The 24177-nt window shown below is 39.1% G+C and overlaps 1 protein-coding gene across 6 annotated transcripts in view; it reads left to right on the forward strand.

Moving 5' to 3' along the window:
* gria2b (glutamate receptor, ionotropic, AMPA 2b) overlaps positions 1-24177 on the forward strand; it is a 78324-nt gene that overhangs the window by 35026 nt on the left and 19121 nt on the right. For all 6 annotated transcript variants that reach the window (XR_014770628.1, XM_084719722.1, XM_084719723.1 and 3 more), the window contains exons 3-4: positions 3409-3648; positions 21813-22009. Coding sequence is in view for 5 of the 6 variants with exons in the window: in XM_084719722.1 (XP_084575848.1) it covers positions 3409-3648; positions 21813-22009 (437 nt within the window). In the remaining variant the exon portion in view is untranslated. The remainder of the gene's footprint in view (positions 1-3408; positions 3649-21812; positions 22010-24177) is intronic.

Here is a 24177-nt window from a genome sequence, read left to right on the forward strand (position 1 = left end):
CGGAGACCACATACCGCAGACTGCTTGATTCATTCGCCAGAGACAAATTTTTAATGAGCTGCTGTTAATTTCGACCCAAACTTCACCAGTGTAGCTGCTCAGTGCTTAACGGTACAAGAAAGTGGCTGTAAAGAGGACTTGTTGTGTGTGAAACATTAAGGCGGGAATTTAGTAAACCTTTCTAATTAATCTTCTCTTAACATAATCTGTTGATAAGATTCCCTCATGTTTCTAAGGCCACAGCAGTCTGCCTCATCTTTTTATCAATGATGAGCTGCCACTGCCTGTACAGAAGTGTCAGGATGCCAACAATGCTTACACCAGGCAAGCTAATATCTGATGCATGGACTCCGCTTCCCTTTGTCAGCAAGTCATCACAGTTATATTGTGGAGAAGGAAATGACTCATTAGTTTAATTACACCGGAGCACACATATGTCCGAGTCAATAAGCCTGATTAACTTACATTTGATCAATACACATTTACAAGCAACATGCCAATCTGCTGACCCTCCTGCAACATTTGAGAAACAGCTTGCAACCTCAGGATTACTTCGACATTTCTCGTTTACCTTCAGCGCACGCTGCCCTTTTTCTGCTCTGTGCATAATGAATGTTAGAGGCCAGCAAAGGTACTGTACTGTATGTACCTGAGCACAGGTCATGAATTATTGAACACGTATGATTTTGCAGAGTCAGCAAGATGAGGATGTAATGTAAACAGTCTGATGCAAACAAACAGATTCATCATAAATGCTGGTTGCACGCACTACAGTGATCCTAACAAAGGCAACCATTGGCTTAAAGGCCTCCAAAGAATATAGAGCCTTTTAGTGGTGATGTCATGATTATGTCACGGCGTTACCCAGACGCAAAGCAAAGGAACAACTGGAGGCAAACAGCAGGCAGTGAGCAGTAGGACATATGACCAAGAGCAGATGCCATCTTGCTGTGTTGTTGGTCCCAGAATCAAAGTGGTAATGGCTCAAAATAAAAGTTTTAGTGCATACTAGGTGCCACTGTCAGTCAAAAAAACAACTATGGTTAAACATAAGATAAGCCAAGAGATGTATGCAAGCACTCAAAAATAAACAAAATTGACTCACAAAATATCAAGAAAGGAAATATTCTCACACATGCCTGGTTAACTTTGTAAAACTCACTTCCTTTAAACTCAACCAACAGAAACAAAATAAAATTCATCAAAACCACTGTTATAACAATCACCAACTTTCTTTTGGTTAAAATAAATCCCTCATTCACCATTTTAGATGTGAAAATATCACCAGCAGGGGAGCTAAGACGCACTGGGGAAAGTAGGCATGTACAGCTACAATATTTTCTTGTCTAAAGCAGTGAATTAAGAATTCATTTTGACCAATCCAGAGTTGGTGACTGTTGGAGCAGTGGAACGACAGGCCAAGACAGTGAGTTTGTTTAGTTTTCTTTTGTTTCTGTCAAATTTAAATGAAGACGATGATGCTCGCTAGTGTTGGTAATGATTATCTCACACTCTGAGGTGGTTATCAAGATGTGCAACACTATATACAAACAAACAGTAAATAGTCTACTGTTAACAATAAGATACAGTGTTTTAAGATATTGCTTTATTAGTCCCACAGTGGGGGAAATTTGCAATCTGCACCAAGCAATATGTACCAAGTTAACTGTGAAAAGTGATGAAATTAATTTAAAGATGAAAAATCACAAACTTTGGAGACAAATGTAAAGAAAAATACAACTCAGACAGGGTGAATTATCTTGTTTATTTCACAGTAATAACTTGCTCACTGCACATTAAACCACTTATTATATGGTTACCTACCAAAACAATCAATAAATCAACACAAAATAGTAATTGTAAAGTGATTTTATGGATTTAAAAATGATTTTATTGCTCCTTCAGAGCTGCATCCTTGGCAACAGCCTGTTCTTCATAGCAACGGTCTATTACCAACTCTGATTTGGTTGAAACCTTAATTCACCACATTAGATGTGGAAATAGTCTGACTCTGCAGGCTGTTTTCCTCTCACTTGTCCTCACTCGTCCTTCCTGTCTCCTCGCAACATCCTCTGCTCAGTGGGCGTGTATTTTCTTTTTGAAATGTAAATGTTCAGAAGAGCTTGTAGTCTCTTTAGCCATTGTTAAGGAACAAGCCAACAAAACTTGCAAGCTAGCATTAGCTAACATGTTTAGGGAATGGTTTTGCTTTAACCTAATCTCAGCCCAGTAAAAAACGACATAATGTTTACAGACTGAAATGAGGTCTATATATTAAAGGTGCAATATGTAAGAATTGGCGACCACCATACTCCAAACAAATAGGACACAGCATATCACCAGAGTCACTGCTAACTGTTGCTAACTGTAGCTGCCATTAGCTCAATTAGTTGTGCAGGTAGCAGTCATATTAGCTGATGCAACTTGTATTTTTCTGTTTAATAAGAAAAATAGGTATAAGAATAATTTCTTTATTGACATTTTGTGAGGTTATTTTGATTATTTATTCGACTAAAAAGTTAAGAGAGCTAGTAGGACAGCAAACTTGCCGCTTGCACATATCAAGCTAAAACAGGACAGACTGGGGCTAGCTGGTTAGCATGCTAACGTCAGTAGATATTTCTGCAACACGATACATAGACATCTTTGACATAGGAGCAAACATATTCTGTTCATAATTTTAGTTAATGTTTAAACTAAAATTCGTCAATCTCATTGCACCTTAAATTTCACGTTGCTGCAGTTGGTGGTGAATTTAAGTAGTAGTTTATTCTGAAAACTTTTGCACCTTTAAGAATGTTATATAATCTGTTGTTGACACATCTACTGCTAATGGGTGGTGGTGAAGCAGTGCTCTGTAGCATATGTGCTCTCCTACATATTCTCATAGGAGAATCCTGACATGATTTTCTGCCTGAGTAGAAATTAAACACAACACAGCACCATTACAGCATATCATGGTAGAGCACAGATGGATATCTCATATGAAGAATTAATGTGCGGTTTTGGTAAATGCTTGACTCATACACAACATCTCTTATTCCCACTGTATCAAAAAGTCATAGGGCCACTCATAAAAGTTTCACAAAGTGACTGCCGTACAGTATATCTTTAGCTGTTGCGTACAAGCACTCCCCTGGCAGAGCTTATGGAAAGCTATCTATTAATCAGCTGAAAGAGGAAGTGGAAGAGACGTCCCTTATTGCTTGTGTGCAGCCCTAATGTGTGCTAAAGGATTGCAATAAAGGTCTTAGACATATACATTGTCATGAGTTATAGTGGAAAGCAAATAAATGTCAGAAGAGTTTATTTCCAAAAGGAAAAGGTTCTGACAAAATAATTCCTGGCATGAAAGAAAAAAAACTACAAGGAACATTGCCTTAACCAACTTCTTTTCTTCTGCTTCAGTCTGTTCACAGTTCTCGAGAGGAGTGTACGCCATTTTCGGATTCTACGACAAGAAGTCTGTCAACACCATCACGTCATTTTGTGGGACGCTCCACGTCTCCTTCATTACGCCCAGCTTCCCTCTGGATGGGAATCAGCAGTTTATCATCCAGATGAGACCAGATATCAAGGGGCCCCTCCTCAGCCTTATCGAGTACTACAAATGGGACAAGTTTGCCTACCTGTACGACAGTGATCGAGGTAAGACGTGGACACCATTTTCTGCTTTTTTGAAAGCATCTCTCCAGATCTAACTCCCTAAAAGATGTCATTATCAAACTATTTTTAAAAAAGCTGCAGTTATTGATGTGTTTCCATTAGAAATTTGATTACATGACAGAGAACACAAAAGGAGAAATAGCCTCATTTTTAGAGCAGCCAATTATTTCAACCTAGATTTAAAAAGACAACAATAGAAAACTTATTTGCTTTAACTTATCATTATGAAGTAAATGCTGATTGCACAGCTCAGTGGCTATAGAATAATGACACTGCTGTCTGCCACCGGCTGCAAATTCACACTTTTTCTCAGATTGTTTTCTTCTTCTAACATTACAGGCCCCATGCACCCCAATGCTAAACCTTGCTGCTTGTTTGAGCAGAACAATAGGCTGCTCAAACTGCTATTACAATGCAATGCACATCATTATAGTAGCTTAGGTATTGATCATTTCTACTTGAAGCTAGCGACTGAGGAAACAGAATGGGACCCAGGGTTGTGTACAGTTGTCTGCAACAGTGGCACAAACAATAATAGCGTTTAGAAATGATAGGGGGAGAGTTAAAAGGTGTCATTTTCCAAAATTACATGTTTTTTTCGCTGTAACATGACATCAGCCAGTGTTGGGTGGTAGAAATTAGAGATGCACAGAGACGTCACAAAATTATCTACCCCTGTATCTGTAAGACCAGAGGTGGGTGGGGTTTAGGTCACATTAAATCGGGCAAATATAGTTTTTTCTAACCTAATATTCTTTGACATTGCAGTTTTATGATCCAAAGCCCGTCCTTTAACTGGGGGACACTGAGCAAAAACATACTGAAAATTTTATAAATTGAAAGATTCTATTAAAGATGTAAATAATGTCCTTTAGTTGAAGAGAATAATCTTAAAGTGCAATGAAGCTGCGTTCATGTCTATTGATTTTTAAATTACTGCAGTTCACAGTACTAGAATATTATATATATGTATAACTATTATAACATACTGTATTACAATAATATTGTAATATTAAGTTAAGTACTTAATTAAAAGTAAAAAATAATACTATTATATTTTCCTCAATAATAACATCAAACCTTAGGGAAGAAGAAATATCTCTTTCCATCGTTATCATTATTTGCTCTTTTTGGAATAACTTACTCAAGTTCAGGTGCATCACTAGTAGAAATGTGTTCTCTGGCAGAAATTTAGCAATACCATTTCCACCTTGTGCAATTATCGCCTCATCTCGTGAACCCAGCTGCCTCACAAATTAGTGTGATTTGGGCAGCAGGGCTGCTTACCATGTTCTCATGTGACATGAGAGTGACAGTTGGTGGCAGTAATGCACTTCTAAGTTTGGTAACCGCTTCAGAAGAAGAGAGTGACAAGAAAACATGGAGGAGGAGAGTGAAATTGTAAATACAGAGCAGGAGGCATCCCAACCAGGCTGGTATTTATTTGCACCTGTTATCCCTAAAACTTTTTACGCTTGAAAAGATTGTTCTCATTTGAAAGAATGTTAGTTTTACTGTTTTGAGTCTTGTTTTTAACTGTTGTCTCGTGAGGCATTTGTTAGTGTTAATATGGGAGTTCCAAATAAAAGAGGAAAGGAAGTCCAGTACAGTGTGGTTATTTTAAATTATAGAACGGTTACTAAATCATAACATATACATTTGCCATGATTAAAAATGACACACTTTGATAGAAGCACCGCTAACATCAGCTACAGGCCTTTGCTTAAACAACAACAACAACACTGCACGTAGCACAGCGCAGGTAAATCTGGGTAAAGGGCGTTTTGGTTCATTACAAACAGCTTGTCACATACAATCAACAATAGCACCTCCTGTGTGTGAGAGTCTGATTTATATAATATCAAGGGGAGGGGAGGCAGTCAGACTCTTCTTTGACACACAGTGGAGGTGATGTGCCCTGCAGACGTGGACTCACTCGTTCTACGTACAGGCGTGGTGTGTTTGCAGTACGTGTTTATGATCTGAACACCGAGCACTAGAAAAGCTGCGTCTGGCTTCACAGTTAAAATTGTGCGCCCGTTACAGTGAGGAGGATGCCTTTCTGTATGCATTCATGCAGGTAATTAACTAGGGAATACTATGCAATTGAAGTAAAGGTGAAGTTTTAAATACAGTTGGGCTTCTTGTGATGGGCTTTTAGGACTCCTCAGCCACCAGAATGGCCCTTATTATCAAAGCCTTTGTATTTTTTGGGGTCAGTGTATCAAAGTTTAAAGGAAAAAAATAAAAAGGTGGAATTAGATTCAATTTTTTTTTCTTTTTTTTAAATATTTGTGGTTAAAATAGACTCAAGTCTCTAAATGCTTAGTTTAATAGAGACTGCAGACAATCTGTTAACACTGGTTGGAAATGTAAAAAACCCTGCATTACAGAATCAATTCAAAGTCTTTAGGGATGCCCTTCATATTGGCGAGGTGACATGCACAAATTACTACTGAGGAGAACTGGGAGAGCATTGTTTCCTTTAAGGCATGTCCTTGAATTAATGTAAGGTTTGTTAGCGGCTGTACTTCCGCTGTTTAGGCAGCTTCCTTGCATTTAGAAACCCCCAGACAATCATTAGGTGGCAACATCTCTGATTGTTTGGTGTTGCAAGACTATGATTGCGATAACAATATTCGAACCAAAGGCGGTTTTATCATATGGCAAAGGTAGGCAATTACCTGGGGCCTCGCCCACCAGGGGGGCCTCGTGAATTTGCCGCTACATACATACACATCACGTGGTGTGAGAGGGAGAGAGAGAAAGAACATGTGAATATGGACAGAAGTTTGAACTTTCTTTGACTGTAAAGCCTGATTATCTGTAAATCTGTGGTGTATCAGAGAAGTGTCTCTGCTAGAAACAGACAGATCTGTGCGTTATTCTCATCTCCACACGTCTGTATCTACAGAGGATCATTTCTGCCAGTATGATGAGAAAAAAGAAGGTCCTGTAAGTCACGATAATGTGAATCCATCTTGCAATTTCAAAATATTGAGTCAATATCTCAAAATAATGAAAACATTTTCTCAAAATAATGACTTATTAATATAAGTCACTCTTTTGAGATACTGACTCAATATTTTGACACGCTAAATCATTATTTTGAGATAGTGAGTCATTATTTTGGGAAAGATTCACATTATAGTGACTTAATAATTTGTTATATTGAGATACTAAATCATTATTTTGAGATACTAACTCAATATTTCAAAATACAAAATAATTATTTTTAGGCAAATTAATATTTAGTTAGTATTATTTGTTATTAATTGTTATTTATTCTTTTGGGATAAACTGTGAAGTATGACTGATTTGAGAATAATATATAATTGGACTATAGTTATTAATGCATGAATGTGTTCATCAGTTTAATGTTGCAGCTGGTAAATGTGGAACTGATTTGAACTACTTTATATTTCTGGGTAGTTTAATGATACATAATGCATACATACATACATACATAATAAGTAGCAGAAACTGAAAAAAGTTCAGCCTAAGTAAGTGGAAGTACCTCGTTGTTTTTCAGTACAGTGCTTTAGTAAATTTTATTATTATTTATTTATGTTACACCACTGACATCACATAGTTTAGTAGATGAGATAAGACAACAGGTCAAAGTTTGGGCCCGTTAGTTCTGTAGCTTTGTTAAATGAAAAGAGCTGCCCCCAAATAGTTTGTGTTCACCAGCTAGGATTGCGTTAATGGAGAAGGGCCTGGTATTGGTTTTTGCCTGAGGCCTCCAAATCATTAAAACTGCCCCTGATTTTAACAAATCAGTTTTTGAGGAGCTACAACAAATTGTGGATTTTGGATTTAGGGAGTCTACTTTTAGATCTATCCAATATGGCTATGTGCAGTTTCCAAAAATAATGAAACCCAACCATGCAGTTGCTGTTCAAAGATCCCTTCAACTCAAATATGTATTTTTATGCCCCCCAAAAATGTCGGACCTTGACTTATATCTGTGCAAAGTCTGTCACCAGAGAGATATTTTCACATTCTTCTACTGAAGGGGGAGATGTCTGTTCACTTTTCTAAAATCTGAGATTTAAAGTGATAGTTCACCCAAAAATGAAAATGTCACTCAATGTCTTCTCACCCCTGTGCTGATGTGAGGATGGGTGAAGATCTCCAGTTCACAAAACACTCCCAGAGCTTCAGCGGAAAACAGCGTTGCATCCAAATCCAGTACAATTGAAGTGAATGGTGACCAGTTTTAAAATGTAAAACAAAATGTCTCCATACTGCTTGTGTGGTGTGATCCAAGTGTCTGTAAGCCACAACATTAAAATGTGACCCAAAAAGACGTAATTTACACCATGTTTTTAGCCTTAATGTCAACTGTAGCCTCTGAGACCTGATTCACCTGCACACACCTGAAGCAGGTACACAGGCTCTCGCCCAAGCGGTGCGGCTGCAGCAAAGAAATGATGTTCCTCTTCTATGTCGAAGTCCTCTGACATTTTGTTCTTTATTGAAAGTTTGCAAAGTCAACTGTGCGCGTACCAAGTCACTATTTCTGAGCAGATCTCTCTATGTTGTCTGAGCCACTTTCAGGTAGCATGTAAACACAGATGTGAAGGTATCGTGAGATCTCGTATATCTCGTGTCACGTGGTTTGGGCGAGAGCCTGCTTCAGGCGTGTGCACGCGGATGAAGTCTGAGAGGCTACAGTTGTCATTTAGGCTAAAAACATGGTGTTGCACGAGCAGTATGGAGACATTTTGTGGGTTTTTTTGTGTTTTTTTTTTTTACATTTTAAAACTGGTCACCATTCACTTCAATTGTACTGGACTTGGCTGCAACGCTGTTTTCCATTGAAGCACCAGGAGTGTTTTGTGAACTGGAGATCTTCACCCATCCTCACATCAGCACAGGGGTGAGAAGACATTGAGTGAAATTTCATTTTTGGGTGAACTATTGCTTTAAGCAAGACAAATTATTAACCTATTTACCCACAGCTCGTAAATGATATCCATGGAAGGCTTTGCTTACAGTCATCTGTTTATCACATCTGATATTGAACATTTAGTTTTTCTGTGTAGGTGAGGTTTGTTTACCATTTATTTACGTTCGTTTTTATGTTCTCAGGGCTTCGCAGTCACACAATAAACTCACAAAATCACACCTGGGAGCTACCCATTCGTGTGTGGTTGGCCTCTGGGTCAATGGTGCCTTTTAGTGAGGAGACAAATACTGCTCACTTATTCTCTCCCTAAAGACACGCACATGCCAAACACACACACACACACACACACACACACACACACACACACACACACACACACACACACACACACAGCTGGTTAGTGGTTTTACCTCAATGTCAAGCATCACCAGCCTTCTGTTCTATCAATCGGTTAGACGCACAGACGATTAAGAGATGCTTTGCAGTTTTGGCTCAAAATAAAAGACTGCACCCTGAAAGATCACATTCATTATTCATCAGTCTACACACTTAAGTAAACAAAAAGTCATTTATACAGCAATAATGATGTGCTTGATAAAAAAAAAATGCTCTCCATTTCCTATGAAATGAAAAGTTTGCAGTCAGAAGTAAAAGTGTCTGTGCACCTATTATTGCGATTCTGGATAAGATCATGGATTGATTTTATGCAAGGCAGTCAAAGATGAAAAATTATCCCCCCTCAAACTGTAATATCCAGACTTACTTCATATTCAAATCTATTCTGTCTATTCTTTGATCCCTTTCATCTGTTTTTTTTTCTATTCAATGCTGATGTCTGGAAATTTAAATTTTTTAGCAGACATTTTTTTCTTTGCTGTCTCACTGACTCTACACATGACACATGCTTTATCAGCCTCAACATTTTTTGTGTTTTTTCACTCACATCTAGTGTCTGAATATTACATAACATGGCTCTTTTTAAAATGGCAGACAGCTGAGTGCAAGGACGCCATGTGTACATTAATGACAAAAAGTTTAAAGGTGCAATATACAATATATTTGATATGTAAAGATAAAGGGGAGTAATGGCATCCTGAGAATGAAGTCACACTCCTGTGTTTATTGTTATCTGAGCTTTTCTGTTTATCCAGGATAGCTGAACACATCAGTGCATGTGTCCATGGACGTTTGTCCTTCTGTCTTCCTTGCCTTCTTTGTTTAGAGCATGTCAGTGCCTCTCTGTCTTCCCCACATCCATTTTCAACATGGTGTCCTGGCAGGTAACTTTCTCATATTACAGCTAAACAGTGCACAGAAATACATTTCTGCAAGCAAATAGGCAATTCAGTAACAGAATTTTGAGCCATATTTGATTGGATCTGAGTTGCAGAGTCACTTTTGGAAATCAGAGCCAAAATGGTGGCCACCTGGTGACAATATATTTCATATTACAGCTAAATAATCAAACTAAACTATGTTTCTGAAAACATTTTAGGCAATAAATAGGCAATGTAGTAACAGAATCTTGGTCCATGTTTGATCAGTACAGGCTTATTTCACAGTTTGATCTGAGTTTTGGGAGCCTTTGTTTCCATGGCACAAAATGCTGGCTTCTTGGACACAATCTTTCTTGTCACACAGCTAAAGAGTAGTCGAAAATATGTTTTTAAAAACATTTTAAGTGAGAAATAGAGAATGAGGTAACATAATCTTGAGCCATACTACCTTTGACAGTTTGATCTGAGTTTTGCGGTGCAGAAAAATGTACGTAGAGGTCGAATATACTAGTAGCTTATTCTGACCCAAATTTCTGTTTATTGTTAGGAGGTGACCTCTAGAGGGCGAATGAAGTATTTGAGTATTAGAGTTGAAGTATAAAAAGTACAAAAGTTCTCATTTGAAAGAGTTGAGGTGGATGGATGGATGTACAGGGCTTTCACCCAGTAGACATTTTTTGAATTCTATACATCACGATACAGGGATTACAATGCAATTTATTGTGATATATTGATATATAGGAAATATGTTGCTATTTTCTATTTACTGTTAAGAAAACTGTCTAGTATAAATAACACACCACCATATGCATTAAATATGAGTAAAAACTTTGACTTTTTATGCAATCAGAACAATGAAGACCACAACATAAAACAAACCACTGCTATGAATCTTTGCATCACAATACAGTGTTTTTGACAATTGGAACAGTATTACAAAACATAATACTACAAAACTATTATATATAATTATATTATATGTTTGTGTGTTATCTCACTTTGCTGTGTCGTGTAACTCATTTAATTGTGTCGTCTGCAATTCTGATTCAGTGACTTGCACCCTTCCACCCACCCAGCCTCCTGCTGCAAAGAGGGACCAGCATGCACTGAAAATGAAATCTCTTGTACAGATAGAGTTTCATTCTATTTCATTCTATTTTAATACGGCAATGAAAGAATTAAGACCTCAATGGTATCCAGTTCAGCGGAATAACACTATCAAGTCTTTTTAATAGGGATGCTCAGCTTTCAGGTTGTTAAGCCCCTTTATTACTCCCCATTATAGCACAAAAATCATTCATTATTTTTATTTTCAGCACTAAAGGAGGAGGAGTTTTGGGATCACATTCAAAAAGCACTTTGAGAGCAGTGAATGATGCCCAAAAGATGGCTTAGCAGAACATTTAAATAACACACTGAGTGGCTTAAGGTGAATCTACTCAGAGAAGTGGGATGACTACTTTCTGTACACTTGTGTTTCGGCTGAATACAGTGTAGTGCCAATGGCTGAGGAGGGATTTAATGCATTTCTGCTCTGAATTTCCTTTAACTCTCTATCATTTCCCCATCACTTAATCTCTTCTACTGCACCTTTTTCCCCTCACACACACACAAACTTCACTTGATCTGTCTACAGTATCTCCTTTATGCCGGACCCTCCCTCTCATCTCTTTCCACATGCTCGCCTTCCTCTTCTCCCAGAATCCACCGCTAATCTTCCCAGCCAGCCTTGCTCTGACTGACAGCAGAACCAAACCGTTCCTCTCCGAAAATCAGAGGGCAGGTTTGAACCAGCTGCTTCAGATTGTCCTTATGCTAATGCTAGCTCTGACCTGCTGTCTCTACTGTACATCCGCGGTGGCACTAAAGGCCCTGTTGTGCATATTTCATCATTGCATGGCTGTCTAATTAGGTCAGCGTGATCCACTCATTCCCATGGCAACCAAAGTGTGGAGAGAGAGAGACAGAGAGAGTGACTGAGCCGGTTGGTAAATGATGCAAGGATGAGTGTGTGGGTGTTTCTCAGTCAAAGGAGGGAGCTGCGGGAGAGGAGGCAATAGAGATGCCACTGGTTATGATGAATTCTATTAGCACCGTGAGACTAATGGATGAACCAACACCACCATTGTCAGCTGTTGTCAGTAAGTCAGTTTAGATAATGGATGTATGTGCGTGGGCGGATAGGCACTCTGAGTTCTGTTTTGTATTCCTTTGGCTCACTGAATGCAGATATGTCCTCAGTCAGACTTTTAGAAGTACGTTTTCTCACCAAATCCTTGAGATTTTAGCACTGACAGTTGGATTAATAAGGAGGGAACAAAGCAGAGAAAAGGGATAGAAAGAAAAGGTAATTTTTTTATTTTTTTTTTACAACCTGTCTTTGGTCACTTCCTATAAAACAGCCGAGTATCCTGAGGAATCCTGCGGTCGATTCTGCACCTCGCAATTTATGTCCACTGTCCAGTGTTCAATGCAGGAAATAGTGTGCCTTTTAGGTAGTGAGCAGCAGACCCATCACAGACCAACAATTAATGACTTTTTTTTTTTTTAAATCACAGTCAGATGCTGGTCAGCACCGAAATCTTAACCACCCCAATAATTTTCATTCATGTGTGATATTAATTAGTTAAAATCTGGATAATCACATCAGTACGTTAGTAAAAGAGAGGTGTCGTCAAACAATGGTAAACATTTTACCCTTTGACCCCTAATATTATCTAGCAGGCATCTTTTGTCAGATATTAAAACTGGCAGTTAAAATCTAAACCCCCAGTTCTGGGTGAAGACAGACAACCCGTGTTGACCGTGTTTCCCCAAACATTTTGTCTTCCAGACTCGTTACTGCCTGTGTTTTTCTCACTGAAAAGCATTTTAAACTTACTACAGCAAGATTTTCCACTACATACGTCTACATTGTTTACATCTGTGTCCCAGTGAGCTCATACAAGATCACGTTCTCTGTGAAACACAAGATCGCATGACTCATGAGATCCTCATGTGAGATTTTACTCTCTCCTTTGGCACAATTATCTTGGTAATATCCTGTAAAATCCAAAACAGTGTGTCATCTCAGAAAACTGTCAATCTAGGCAGTGCTGATCAAATATGGATCAAGATTATGTTGCCTATTTCTCACTTAAAACTTACTCTGAAACATAGTTTAGTGTAGCATTTAGCTGTAATATGAGAAAGATTGTGACCAGCAAGCTGCCATTTTGTGCCCTGCTTGGAAATGGTGTCTCCTGAAACTCCTTAAATGCTGCAATCTGTTGCACGTCGAGGTCCATCTTGTTCAAGTTCAGCTGTAACGACACTGTAGTTGCCATTTCCATTTCCATCCGGTTGATTTGAGCTTAATAGAAGCCTCTGCAAGAATGCTTACCTCTCCAAATAGCTGCTGTGGATGGCTGTGAAGTTCAGAGACTTGCCATTCAAACAGGCATTCATGTTTTCACAAGAAGGTGCATTTAGATGCATTTAGAGGTGAGATGCAATTAGACCGACTTGAAACTATCAACTTCCGACTTGCAAAGAAATTGCAACAAACTAGTCAGTGTTGATTATATATGGATCAAGATTCTGTTACTGTACTGTCTATTTCTTGCCTAAACTGTTTTCAGAAACTTTTTTTACTGTACTGTTTAGCTATAATGTGAGAAAGTTGCTCACCAGGCCGCCATATTGAAAACACAGCGAGGACAGAGAGGGATTCACATGCACTAACATGCGTGCACGGCCAGTCTGGAAAAAGAAAGAAGCTGGGATTACAACGCACTTTATTCTTTACCCAGGACACCACAGCTCCACTATATCTTTACATAGCTAGTTTACATAGCAGTTCCCTTTTTTAATGAGTGTTGTTCTTATTTTAGTCTTTACCATTACAAAGTCTTTGCTTTGTGTGTGTGTGAGTATGTGTGTAGTGGGGTGGGGGAGCACCATGAGGCACTTTGTGTTGCATTCTGTTTGTATGAAAAGTGCAATATAAATAATGTCTGACTGATTTATTTATTTATAGCAAATAGTTTTTGCCAACATCTAGTAAGGATGTCTTTAAAGCTGCTATGATCAGTGTTTTTAAATTAGACCCAATGACGTTTGTGTTTGCAAAAAGGATTGCCTGTAGAGAAGAACTCACCTGATGCTAAAGCCAATCTCAGATTGTAGTCATAGCTGCCAGCTGCAACCAGCTATTTTGTTACTGTGGCTATGACTTACACTCTTGCCGTCCAGCTAAGTTTTGTTTCAGCGTATAAACTGTGTCAGTCCCCACAGCCAGGTATAGCCAGCCACCGGCCCTGCAGTCATAGCCGGTGGCTATTTGACTGCAGTCGGAGCTGCTGATATTTCCCTCAGGAGTTAGTTGACAGGAAAATAGAGCTAAATGGAGAGTGAATATTAGGCTTGTACTCACCAGGTGGTCAGAAACATGACTCCAAATTAATGCTAATGTTGCTCTGTATCTGCTGGAGGCCTAAATGAGCAATTGTTTACTAAAAAGTTCACCATATCAACTTAAAAGTTGACAATATGTGTTAGGTTATTGCTGCAGTCATGACAATAACCATGTAGCTGTCATTTTTCTTACTTTTACTGATTCTACATGTATCAGCGATGCAAAGATCACAGATATATTTGGATAAATTACCTTTCTGATGTATTGTGGGGGGTTAAATGGGGTAGACACCTCTCCCACAAAGTCAGAGTCAAGGCACAGCAGCACAACTTTATTGATTATTTAAATTTCCCGACACGCTGACAGGATCGGTCGGGATCTAATGTTAATTAACGTTCTGTGTTCTTCCACACATTTGAAAGGTCACACACAGGTGAAGTTCAAACAGTAAAATTGTTTGGAGTAAAACAGCCGTCCTCCTGAGCTCCATCACAGCTGTCTAAAAGAATTTATTTCAGAGGCTAAAGGTTTAATTCTGTTTCCTCTGGGGAGTTTCCTCTGTCCTGTCAAGTTTATAACTACCGTTTTCAGTTTTGCTGCTGAAAGTCCCACTATATTTGCTGCAGTGACAATAGTGCAGGCATGGAAACTTTTTAAAGCCCCCTCTCTAATCAAGGAAATTGTTAAATAAATAACAAAATTCAGGGCTTTTGTACCTGTTCAAATGTCATGTAACAAATTCAAAGAATTTAAAAAGTCATTGCCATCCACAGAGAGAATGATTACTCTTTTTTCCTGACTCCTGAAGCAGTTACCATTTGCAGATTCGAGTTCTTTCTCTAATGGCAGCTGCAGATAATCATGAAATGCTGCTCTCACATCTTTCAAACAGAGCCTGTAACCACTTGCCAGTTGATTTAATTGGTGCTTGGTATTATGCAGAAAGTGACAGGTAAACCTGGGGGATGCATGTTAGACCTTCACCACAGTGGATGAGAGAGGAAACAATAGCTCGAAGCAAAAAAGATTATAGCTAATATGCATCTGTATTTGTAGGTATTGAATCGATGCATTATTTATGAGGCTTCTCTTGCCTCATTTGAATAGTTTTGCATCGCATTATGCATACGGTCATAGTTTCATAAACATCAACTCATTGAGATGTTTTTTGATCAATGAGCATGAAGTTAATCTGTTACAGTCAAGGCTGCATGTGTGATCAGAAGAACAGAAGAAATAATCTTCCCACTGGTTTACCTCATCATCACAGTTTGATTACTACCTCTTTATCAAACAGCTGAATGACAAAATGCTCCTGCGCACACTCGCTCACACCTCATTATTCTCCCATGACCTTTTAAATCCAGGGCAACTTGGGGGTAAATGCAAGATCACATAACATATCTCAGTGGTAGCTCGTGCGCCTGTTTGAATGGATGACATAACGCTGGCTGCGAGCCAAGACATAACATATGTCTCATTCTAAACAGAAGTGATAATAAGACATTATCATCTTAGGGGAATATGCAGCAGGCTGTGAACTGCAGAGGAAATCGTGAAGCCAAGTCCTCCACTTGGGTTCTGGATTTAGAGCAGCAACAAAGGTTTTTATTACACGCTTATCACAAAGTTCACTGTACAGATACATAGATAATATCTAGAGGAGACTGATGTGCAGCAGATTGGAGATAGAAAGCCACATCATTAGAGTTGTGTAAACAGCGGTGTAGTGACCTTTGGAAGATTTTATGGGTATTAACTCAGTGGTAAAGACACCTACCGTTGCAGGATATTAAAGTCATAATGCACCTTCAGTCCACGCCTGTCTATTTTTATTTCAAATACCATGGGCAATAATGCATTGCTGATTAATGTCACACAGTAATATGATTACTTGCTTTAGTTACTAAACCCTTTCAGCTGTTCAGCTGTTTGGGGTTTGCTTGTTTGCGAACTCAGCAGGAGTTGGACGGGAGAGTTGAGATCAGGTTTGTCTCTGTGTGACTTGTCTGGGATGTGTTTACTTGTCACAGGGGCTGCAGGTCAGGGGAAATGGGTTGCCTCGGCCAAAAGAGGAGGATTACACCTTTTGATGACTCTAAAATTGTCTCTGGGCAGGTTCACACTAAAGGTCCAGCTCCTGAAATGAATCAATGCGAGGAGGATACACTGTTGTAATTTTCCAACTGGTCCAGTTTGAGTTCACAAAGGCCAAACTCAAACGATCCAGAAATTGTAACCACAAAAAAGATATATGTTTGTGTTAATCTGGAGCACATATCAGCTGACTTTAGAAGACATATATGAACATTTCATCTCAAGAAAGCAGGTATGAAATAATTTCTAATGCAGGCATTTCTCACTTTCTCACATTTTGAGTCCAGATTTGTCCCTTGCCAGTCCACATTTTCACCAAAACAGGTAGAGAAAACATTTTTTAACCAATGGTGTGCCTCTGTGATTGGTTCAAATGGTGTTCATGAAAGCCCAAGTGTCTCATCTGGGTAAAAGCTCCAGGGTCTGGTTCAATCAGACTAACTGGTGTGAACCCTCCCTTAGTTACATGTTGTGCGTGTCTGCCCCCTGCTAAAACAACCTGGGAATGACTGGGGTTAAGTTGGTCAAAGTCCTGTCTCCATACGGCTCACTTTCCCTAGAAGCTCACTTTCCTCTGATTGGCCAACTTCCCGGAAGCCCACTGAGGGGCCACATCCTTACTCATGAGTTGTGGTCTGTATCTACAGACTGTTGTCATGACTGTACAAAAACACAACTTTATTAACTGATTTTGGTGAAACTGGATTATATTTCATGGTCTTCCCTCTGATGTCGTCTGTCATGCTGCATCTTTCGACAATTTATGCTACAGTTTCCTGATTGTCAGACAGATTTACTTGTTATTGGCATTTGGTTTCTTTAGCCACTAGTTGGCTAGTTAGCTCAGTGACAGGGCTGGCTATGTGAGACTACAACACCCAGTGCTTCTGAATAATGTCTGAGCATAGAAAATAGTGACATGGGGCACTTTGATTAATTAACTGTTAATCAGACCACAAATGAGATAAGGATTAGGTTGGAAAAACAAGGAAGTCTGAGTGTTTCTAAAGACTGTACACAACTGTATAACTTTATTCACTGACTTTGGTAAAACTGGACCATATTTTGTTTTCTTTCTGATGTCCCCCGGCTGCTCTGCCTCAGCTTTGACTGATTTGGAGTTTCCTGATGGACAAAGGTTTACATGCTGTTAGCGGGTAGCTACTTTAGCCCAGACTGGGAGTTCAAACAGTGGGGGAGTGCACAGCTAACTAGCAGTAGCAGTTTACCAAGAGGTAAAGATACCTGTCCATCAGAAACTCTGTAAATCACAGACAGCCGAGCTGCTACAGAACATGAGAGGGAAAAACAGAAAAAGTATGTAACAAATACTGAACATAATCCTGAGCAGAGCAGCTGAACTGAGTGGGTGTGCTGTTAACCTGTGCAGTGCCTGGAGCGGATGACCATAATAAAAAAAATACACAACAGCTGGTGTTGTCAACTTGTCGAAAGTACAACAAAGCATTGACAGTGTTGCATTTAAGGCAGTCTGAATCCAGAGCACCTGCATTTACCTCATTATCATTTATATGTAAACAACAAAAGGATAAACATTTAGTTAGGGCTTTGGAGTTTTTGGAAGCCACATTTGATGGAGTTGGACTGAGTTATGATGCAAGAAAAATAACAGCCAGTGCAGCTATTTAATTACTTTTCATTGAGTAATAATAAAGTGTTTGATTACACTTTTAAAGTAACTTGAGAAAAAACACTGAAGGCCTCTTATCGTAGCTAAAATGAGAAATGTTTTTTGCTTGTGGCTATTTTCACTCATGATTGGGTCTGTATATTTAATTAAAGAAAAAACAGTGTTTCTACATTACCGTTTGCTTTAACACTGGTTAAACTGTTGTTTATCTAACCAAACAGAAATGAACATTTTTGGTGACAGTCAGAAAAGGAAGGAAACCTCTAAGTTAACTTGCTGCTTCATAGGAGAAGCTGCAGCTTTGTCCCAGCTAAAATGAAATGTCTTTCCACATATGACTATTAATTTAAAACAGAGATGAGGCTGCTATATCAGAGCCCTTAGAAAAAAAGTAAAAATTTAATAATCACTTAGTATAATAGTAAATTTTCAATGATGTTTGGACATACGGAGCCACATTATACACTTGCATTGCGTGATACAAGGACAGCTTGCATCCTCAGATAAAGTTCAAAGACACTAATCAGGTAAAATTAGAATTTAACCTTAACTACCATGACTGCATAATCAACATTTTGCTTTTGTCCTTGCTTCTTCTTCACTTTAATCACTTTTATCGCTTTAAATTCTAATTATCCCATTTAATAACCATTGATGGAACAGTCAAATTTAACCACACCATAATGACCTTACTGTAATTATGATGTATAGTTCATTCAGATAAAACTGCAAGCCTCCGTTTTCCTCCCCACCATCATAAAAACCACCGCCGTGTCGCATGAAATTGATTACATCTGTAATTCACCTCGCTGTAGCAAGGCAGAATGAAACACTCGACCCTTTTATCAAACCACTCTCCAACTGCCCTCTGCAGCCCAGGGATCAATATCAGAGGAGATTCAGCTGTGAAAGTAGATAGAGAGGGTGATAGGAATATAAGTTCAAATGGAGACTGCAGTCTTTGCCTTTAACAGACAGCGCTTCAGAATGATGGACAGGTGCTGCATGTTATTGAATTACTCAGAAGGATAAAACATGAGACTGCATGGGATGGTGTTAATGTAAGGCAGCGTTCTCACAGTTTTGATGGCTTAGTGCCATTTTAGAGAGGCAGCATATGATTGAGGATAACCGAAGAACTTGTAATGACGTTTGTAATGACGTTTAACTTGAAATCCACTGACCTTTTTACAGATAAGGCGGATCACTTTATCTGTCTTCTGAGCTCCAACAAAGTAAGAGTTTATTAATTTTTCAGTGTTCCCTTTTCCATCTCCCTTCCGCATTAACTGCTGAGTTGTCCACAGAAATCCCTAACTTTAGCAAACAGCACTAACATTGATGGCAATTCCTGCATCGCTCAGGAGGTCCCACTGGTTAACCAGTATATTTCTACAAGCTGTCATTCTAACCTGACAGAAGTGAAAGTGAAAGTACTGAAAAGGACTGGGAATGATTAAAATATAATGCATGATAATAAAAATTCATCAGAACAGGCAAGTAAGTGGACCTTTGTCAGTGTCAGTGTTGCCTGTCTGGTATTGTGACGTAAGGCCAGAGATTTTGCATTTGCATACACATATTGATCATTTCTGAGGACATGCACAACCATAGTTCCAAACGGACACAGGATATGCAAGGTAGCTAGGATGCATCGTATACCTCTGACCCCTGCTGTCAACCGTTTGAAGCTGTGCAACAATAGATGCTGCAGTTGAGGCTGTTTTAAGTCGACTGTAGGAGAGAAGTGTGTAGATATACTCAGGTTGCAGCATATTAAACAGGTGGAGTCCCTTCCCTTCTGGTGTGCCCCATGGATCAGAGCAGCCATATGTCACTTCCCTGCATTTTGGGTGAAAACAAGTGCTGTTAAACTGCCAGCGCCAAACAGAGAAGACTAGTATCATTCACATGCATGTTCATGTTGGCCATATATATAAATAAATCCCCTCCTTTACCATAACGCCACAGTGCCAGACTAAAACAGCAAAGTAGTGTCTTAAAAAGTGACAGATGTCAGAGATACATCACCTGGAGATTTAATAATGTATTTGAAAATGTCAGGATGTTCCACCACCGACCACTCAGTGGAGTAGCTCTTCCACTTTGATGGAGGCAGACACTCATAACCCCATTTCTTTATTTTTTTTGTGTAATGACGCTGATCGATGATTGGCAAAGATATGGTATAATTGTTCACCCAACTTGCAAGAGGATATTGGCTCTTAATAGCTCAACAGTGATTCGTTTTTCTTATTTTAAGCCTTTACACTGGCAAGGACCTTGGATTGTGTATTAATCACTGGTCAGATTAGAGCCTTGTTTTCATCCAAAAAGGGGCAGAAGCATGACGCAGAAGGAAAGTACCTGGATGACTCTCGTCCACTGGACCTTATATAGGAAAAAATGAATGGTAATCAATGGTTAGGGACAAATAGTTTTTTTTTCCTGCACAGCAGACATTTTGACATGTAACTCACAGGTGTTTTTATATAAATGATTGCTGCATTTCACTGTAATTACTGTTATTAAGTCCATCTGTGTTTTTCCTGCTGTGACAAGTCAAAATGCCTGTCCATGGTGTTGATGTAATCGATGTATGATGTTTATGCGATGTGTTCTAGCAGAGCTAGCTAATTAGCAGCTACAGGCTAACTTCAGGGCAGTCTGAGACCAAAAGAAAATGCGACCAATCATCTGGTCATGTTTGTCACTCTGTCCGCAGCTTCCAGCTCCTCAACTCCAACCCGTGTTTGGGAGACCTCCAGTTTTAGGCTTTTTGATTAAGTATCTTCATGACTTGTAACTGCTAACTAGCTAACATTAGCTTTTCACAGTCTGGACAAACTCTGCTGTGAAGAAAACATGATGTCCCTGTAATGTAGCAGCATTACATGGCAAACACAACTCAAATATTATCTATACACTTTATGGCTGACTAAAGAAATATAACCATCAGTCGCAAAACCACAAACTGTGGGGGCAAAAACAAAGTCACCAGTCGACTTAAAAAGACGTTGGTCTCTAGTGATTGGTTAGAGAGAATTGAATTGCAGTTTCCCTTTGAAAATCAGTAAGAGTGGAGGCAGTGTCAGACTGAATATGGAAATGGAGTGTAATTCAGTCTCATATCAGGCTATGACTAAATTGTTTCAAAAATTGAGAGGAAAATCATGAAAGGTTGCGTTCAAAAACGCAGTCATCAATCAGCAATCTCAAACTTTTGGCGTTGAAGCAGTCGAGTGTATTGTTAGACCCACTTTCCTCCCACATGTTGGCCAGGTTCATGCCAGAACACCTGTGACTCATCTTGATAAGCTCTTTACATAAGGCATCGAGTCTCGGTAAAACCTCCACAGGGTCTGAATAAGCAGACAGTGATTGCAGTCAATCTGCAATAAAAGAACTGTTTTGAATAAGTCTTGTGTGCCACATAATTTGTTTGGAGTTTGTTGTCATATTTTTTCTGCCTCTGCCATTGTTGTTTTTGCTCTGTTGCCATGACGTCCCTTTTTGTGGCTACTTTTAACTTTTGTAAGTCACTGTGCCCATGCAGTAAGCCACCACAAATTGTTGTATAACAGCAATTATTGGTAAGCTACAGTAAGAGACAGATATTGTGCAGACACACAATGCATAATATCTTCTTTATTTCCTACCCTTCTAATGCGCTAAAATGTTTTAGGTCCCATTTCTCAGTGGGATATCTCTAAAACAGTGCTCTGAAAGACTTTTGTACCAAAGAATACCAGGGATAAATCAGTCAGAGACAGAGAGCACGAACAATTCCTGTTTTATTTCTGTCCTCAGGCCTGACGACGCTGCAGGTTGTTCTGGACACGGCAGCAGAGAGGAAGTGGCAAGTGACGGCCATCAACGTCGGGAACCTGAAAGACGAGAGGAAGGACGAGGCCTACCGCTCGCTGTTCCAAGATCTGGAGAACAAGAAGGAGAGGAGGGTGATCCTGGACTGTGAGCAGGACAAAGTGAAGGACATCATGGAGCAGGTAAAGTGTGAGGGTTTTTTAATCATTCTGGTCATTTTAAGCTATAGGACGTACTCTGGGCTTCACAGGCATATCTATGGCCCTACCATAAAATGCCTGCTTTTAAGAGTTTGATTTAACAGTCTGCCCACTTGAAAGACCATCAAAACCAGAGCGTATTTTAATGGTAATAATTCACATAAATTAAGCTGACTAATGTTAAAATAATGAATCTAGTAACAGCACAAAATAACCAACCTATTTTCTGCTTTTCTTGGCTCGCAGTCAAAATTCGAGTAATAAGCACGGGGTTGAAATTCATCACTATCCCCTCCTAAGTTGTAATGAAATCTGACATTTGCGCAGTTTGTTTTAAAGTCGTCATGAGAAAGGGAAATTCATGTTCATGTACACAAATCTAATAGATTCATTTTCCATTGTTACAGCAATTTAGACTCTGTTCCACCTGTACAACCTGTATATTTGATTATTTTAACCTGATGATCAATGAGAGCAAAACTTTCGTAACTTTAATAAATCTGCAGAAATTCTTTGAGAGCCTGTACCTCTGTAGTGTTATCTTGACATGGTTTGGACAGCTTTGTTACAACGTCAGCGCGGGGATTGTGGTGTTGTCTTTCTTTGATCTAACAGTAAGTGATACAGTTGTCTGTTTCACTGCCGACACCAGACTTTCCAGCGGGTTAGGTGAACAGGGATTCAGGTGAAGGAATACTGGATGGCTGCTGTCATGTTTTCAAGTTGTTGGAACACATACTGCACTTAACAACGCGGCAGTCTGCTGTCAGGAGCCAGACCGCTGCGGGTTGGTCCAGTTTGTCTCCTTTTAACTTTTGCATTGTGAATTCATGTGGCTGCTGGATGTGGTGTGGACGTAGAATTTTAGATTGCAGTAAACACTGAGTGAGGCAGGCCGCTGTCAAGAAAGCTGTTTTTTTGTCTGATTCTCTTTTTACCATCAGGGACAAGTGATGATAAAAATTAAAGAGAGAGAGCTTAATAGTTCACATGCTGCCTGTTGATCATCCCTAGTTCCTGTTAGCCACACTGAACACACTAGTACTATACATTTTTTAAAAATATGGCTTTGATTCCATAGATTTGTACTTACACTGTTGACAAGAAAATACATTTTACTGCCTGGTTTGCCTTACTTTGCCTTTGACCAGTTTGTGATATTTGTGTTTTGGCTTGATGTGTTTGTATGGCTTGATGTTGTCATACAAACCTGAGAGGTTGACTCGGCCACAAGGGATTGTGTCAATAATTCCGTCAGAAGCTTTTAATTTAAATTTTACTCATATTGTGAATAATCCACTTGAATTTTTGAATATTGATCATTTACATTAATGCAATTATTTCTGAAATCTTATGTTTAAACTGACAAATGCGTCATCGTCTTGATAGATGGATTTAGGAGAAATCTATAGACACACATAAACAAAATGTAGTAAAATAAACGCCCAAATGTGTATTTTTGATTTCTTCTTTCCACTGGCCTGAAAGAAGACTATTGACTATGTTATGGAAGCAAATAGACCAAAATTTTAAAATTGACCAGTGTATGTTTGCTTATAGTGTCTCACCTTAAACCACAACTTAGTCAAGCCAACTGACAAACCAAGACGAGACACTCAGACATAGAACTGATACACTGATCTATGTATTTGTTCATGATATTTCATCTGGGAACAGCCAAGAAAGAACATCTCATTATGTGAGAATTGCAACAGGAGGTGTAAATAACACTTGGAAAATTAGCAGCAGTATTTCTTTTAGTATTATTGGAATGCAGGAAATGCTAACAACCCTATTGTCCTTTAATTATTCCTGTAGGACAAAAGTGATGCTGCAATATGTGCATTTGATACAGCGTTTAGAAAACCAGCATTGTCACACGGACCCAGCAGTCCAGCAGATGTAGAAAGGTACCATAACAATTACACTAATTGTTCATTTAGGCTGTAAACAAAACTGCAATTAAAGGGAAAACAGATGCACATAAGAGGGTTATTTTTACTCTGCGTTTTACCCAGGAGAGAGACTTATCGATTAGCGTTTAGAGCATGCCAACATCTCTTTAACCGAATGCTGAATGAAATCAATGCCTCGGCGATTTCATCACCCCTGCGCCTGTTTATCGGGGAAAAACAGAATCTGTTCAGGTG

This window comes from Lutjanus erythropterus, chromosome 5, assembly GCF_056507025.1.
Source record: "Lutjanus erythropterus isolate fLutEry1 chromosome 5, fLutEry1.hap2, whole genome shotgun sequence".
Taxonomy (NCBI): domain Eukaryota; kingdom Metazoa; phylum Chordata; class Actinopteri; order Lutjaniformes; family Lutjanidae; genus Lutjanus; species Lutjanus erythropterus.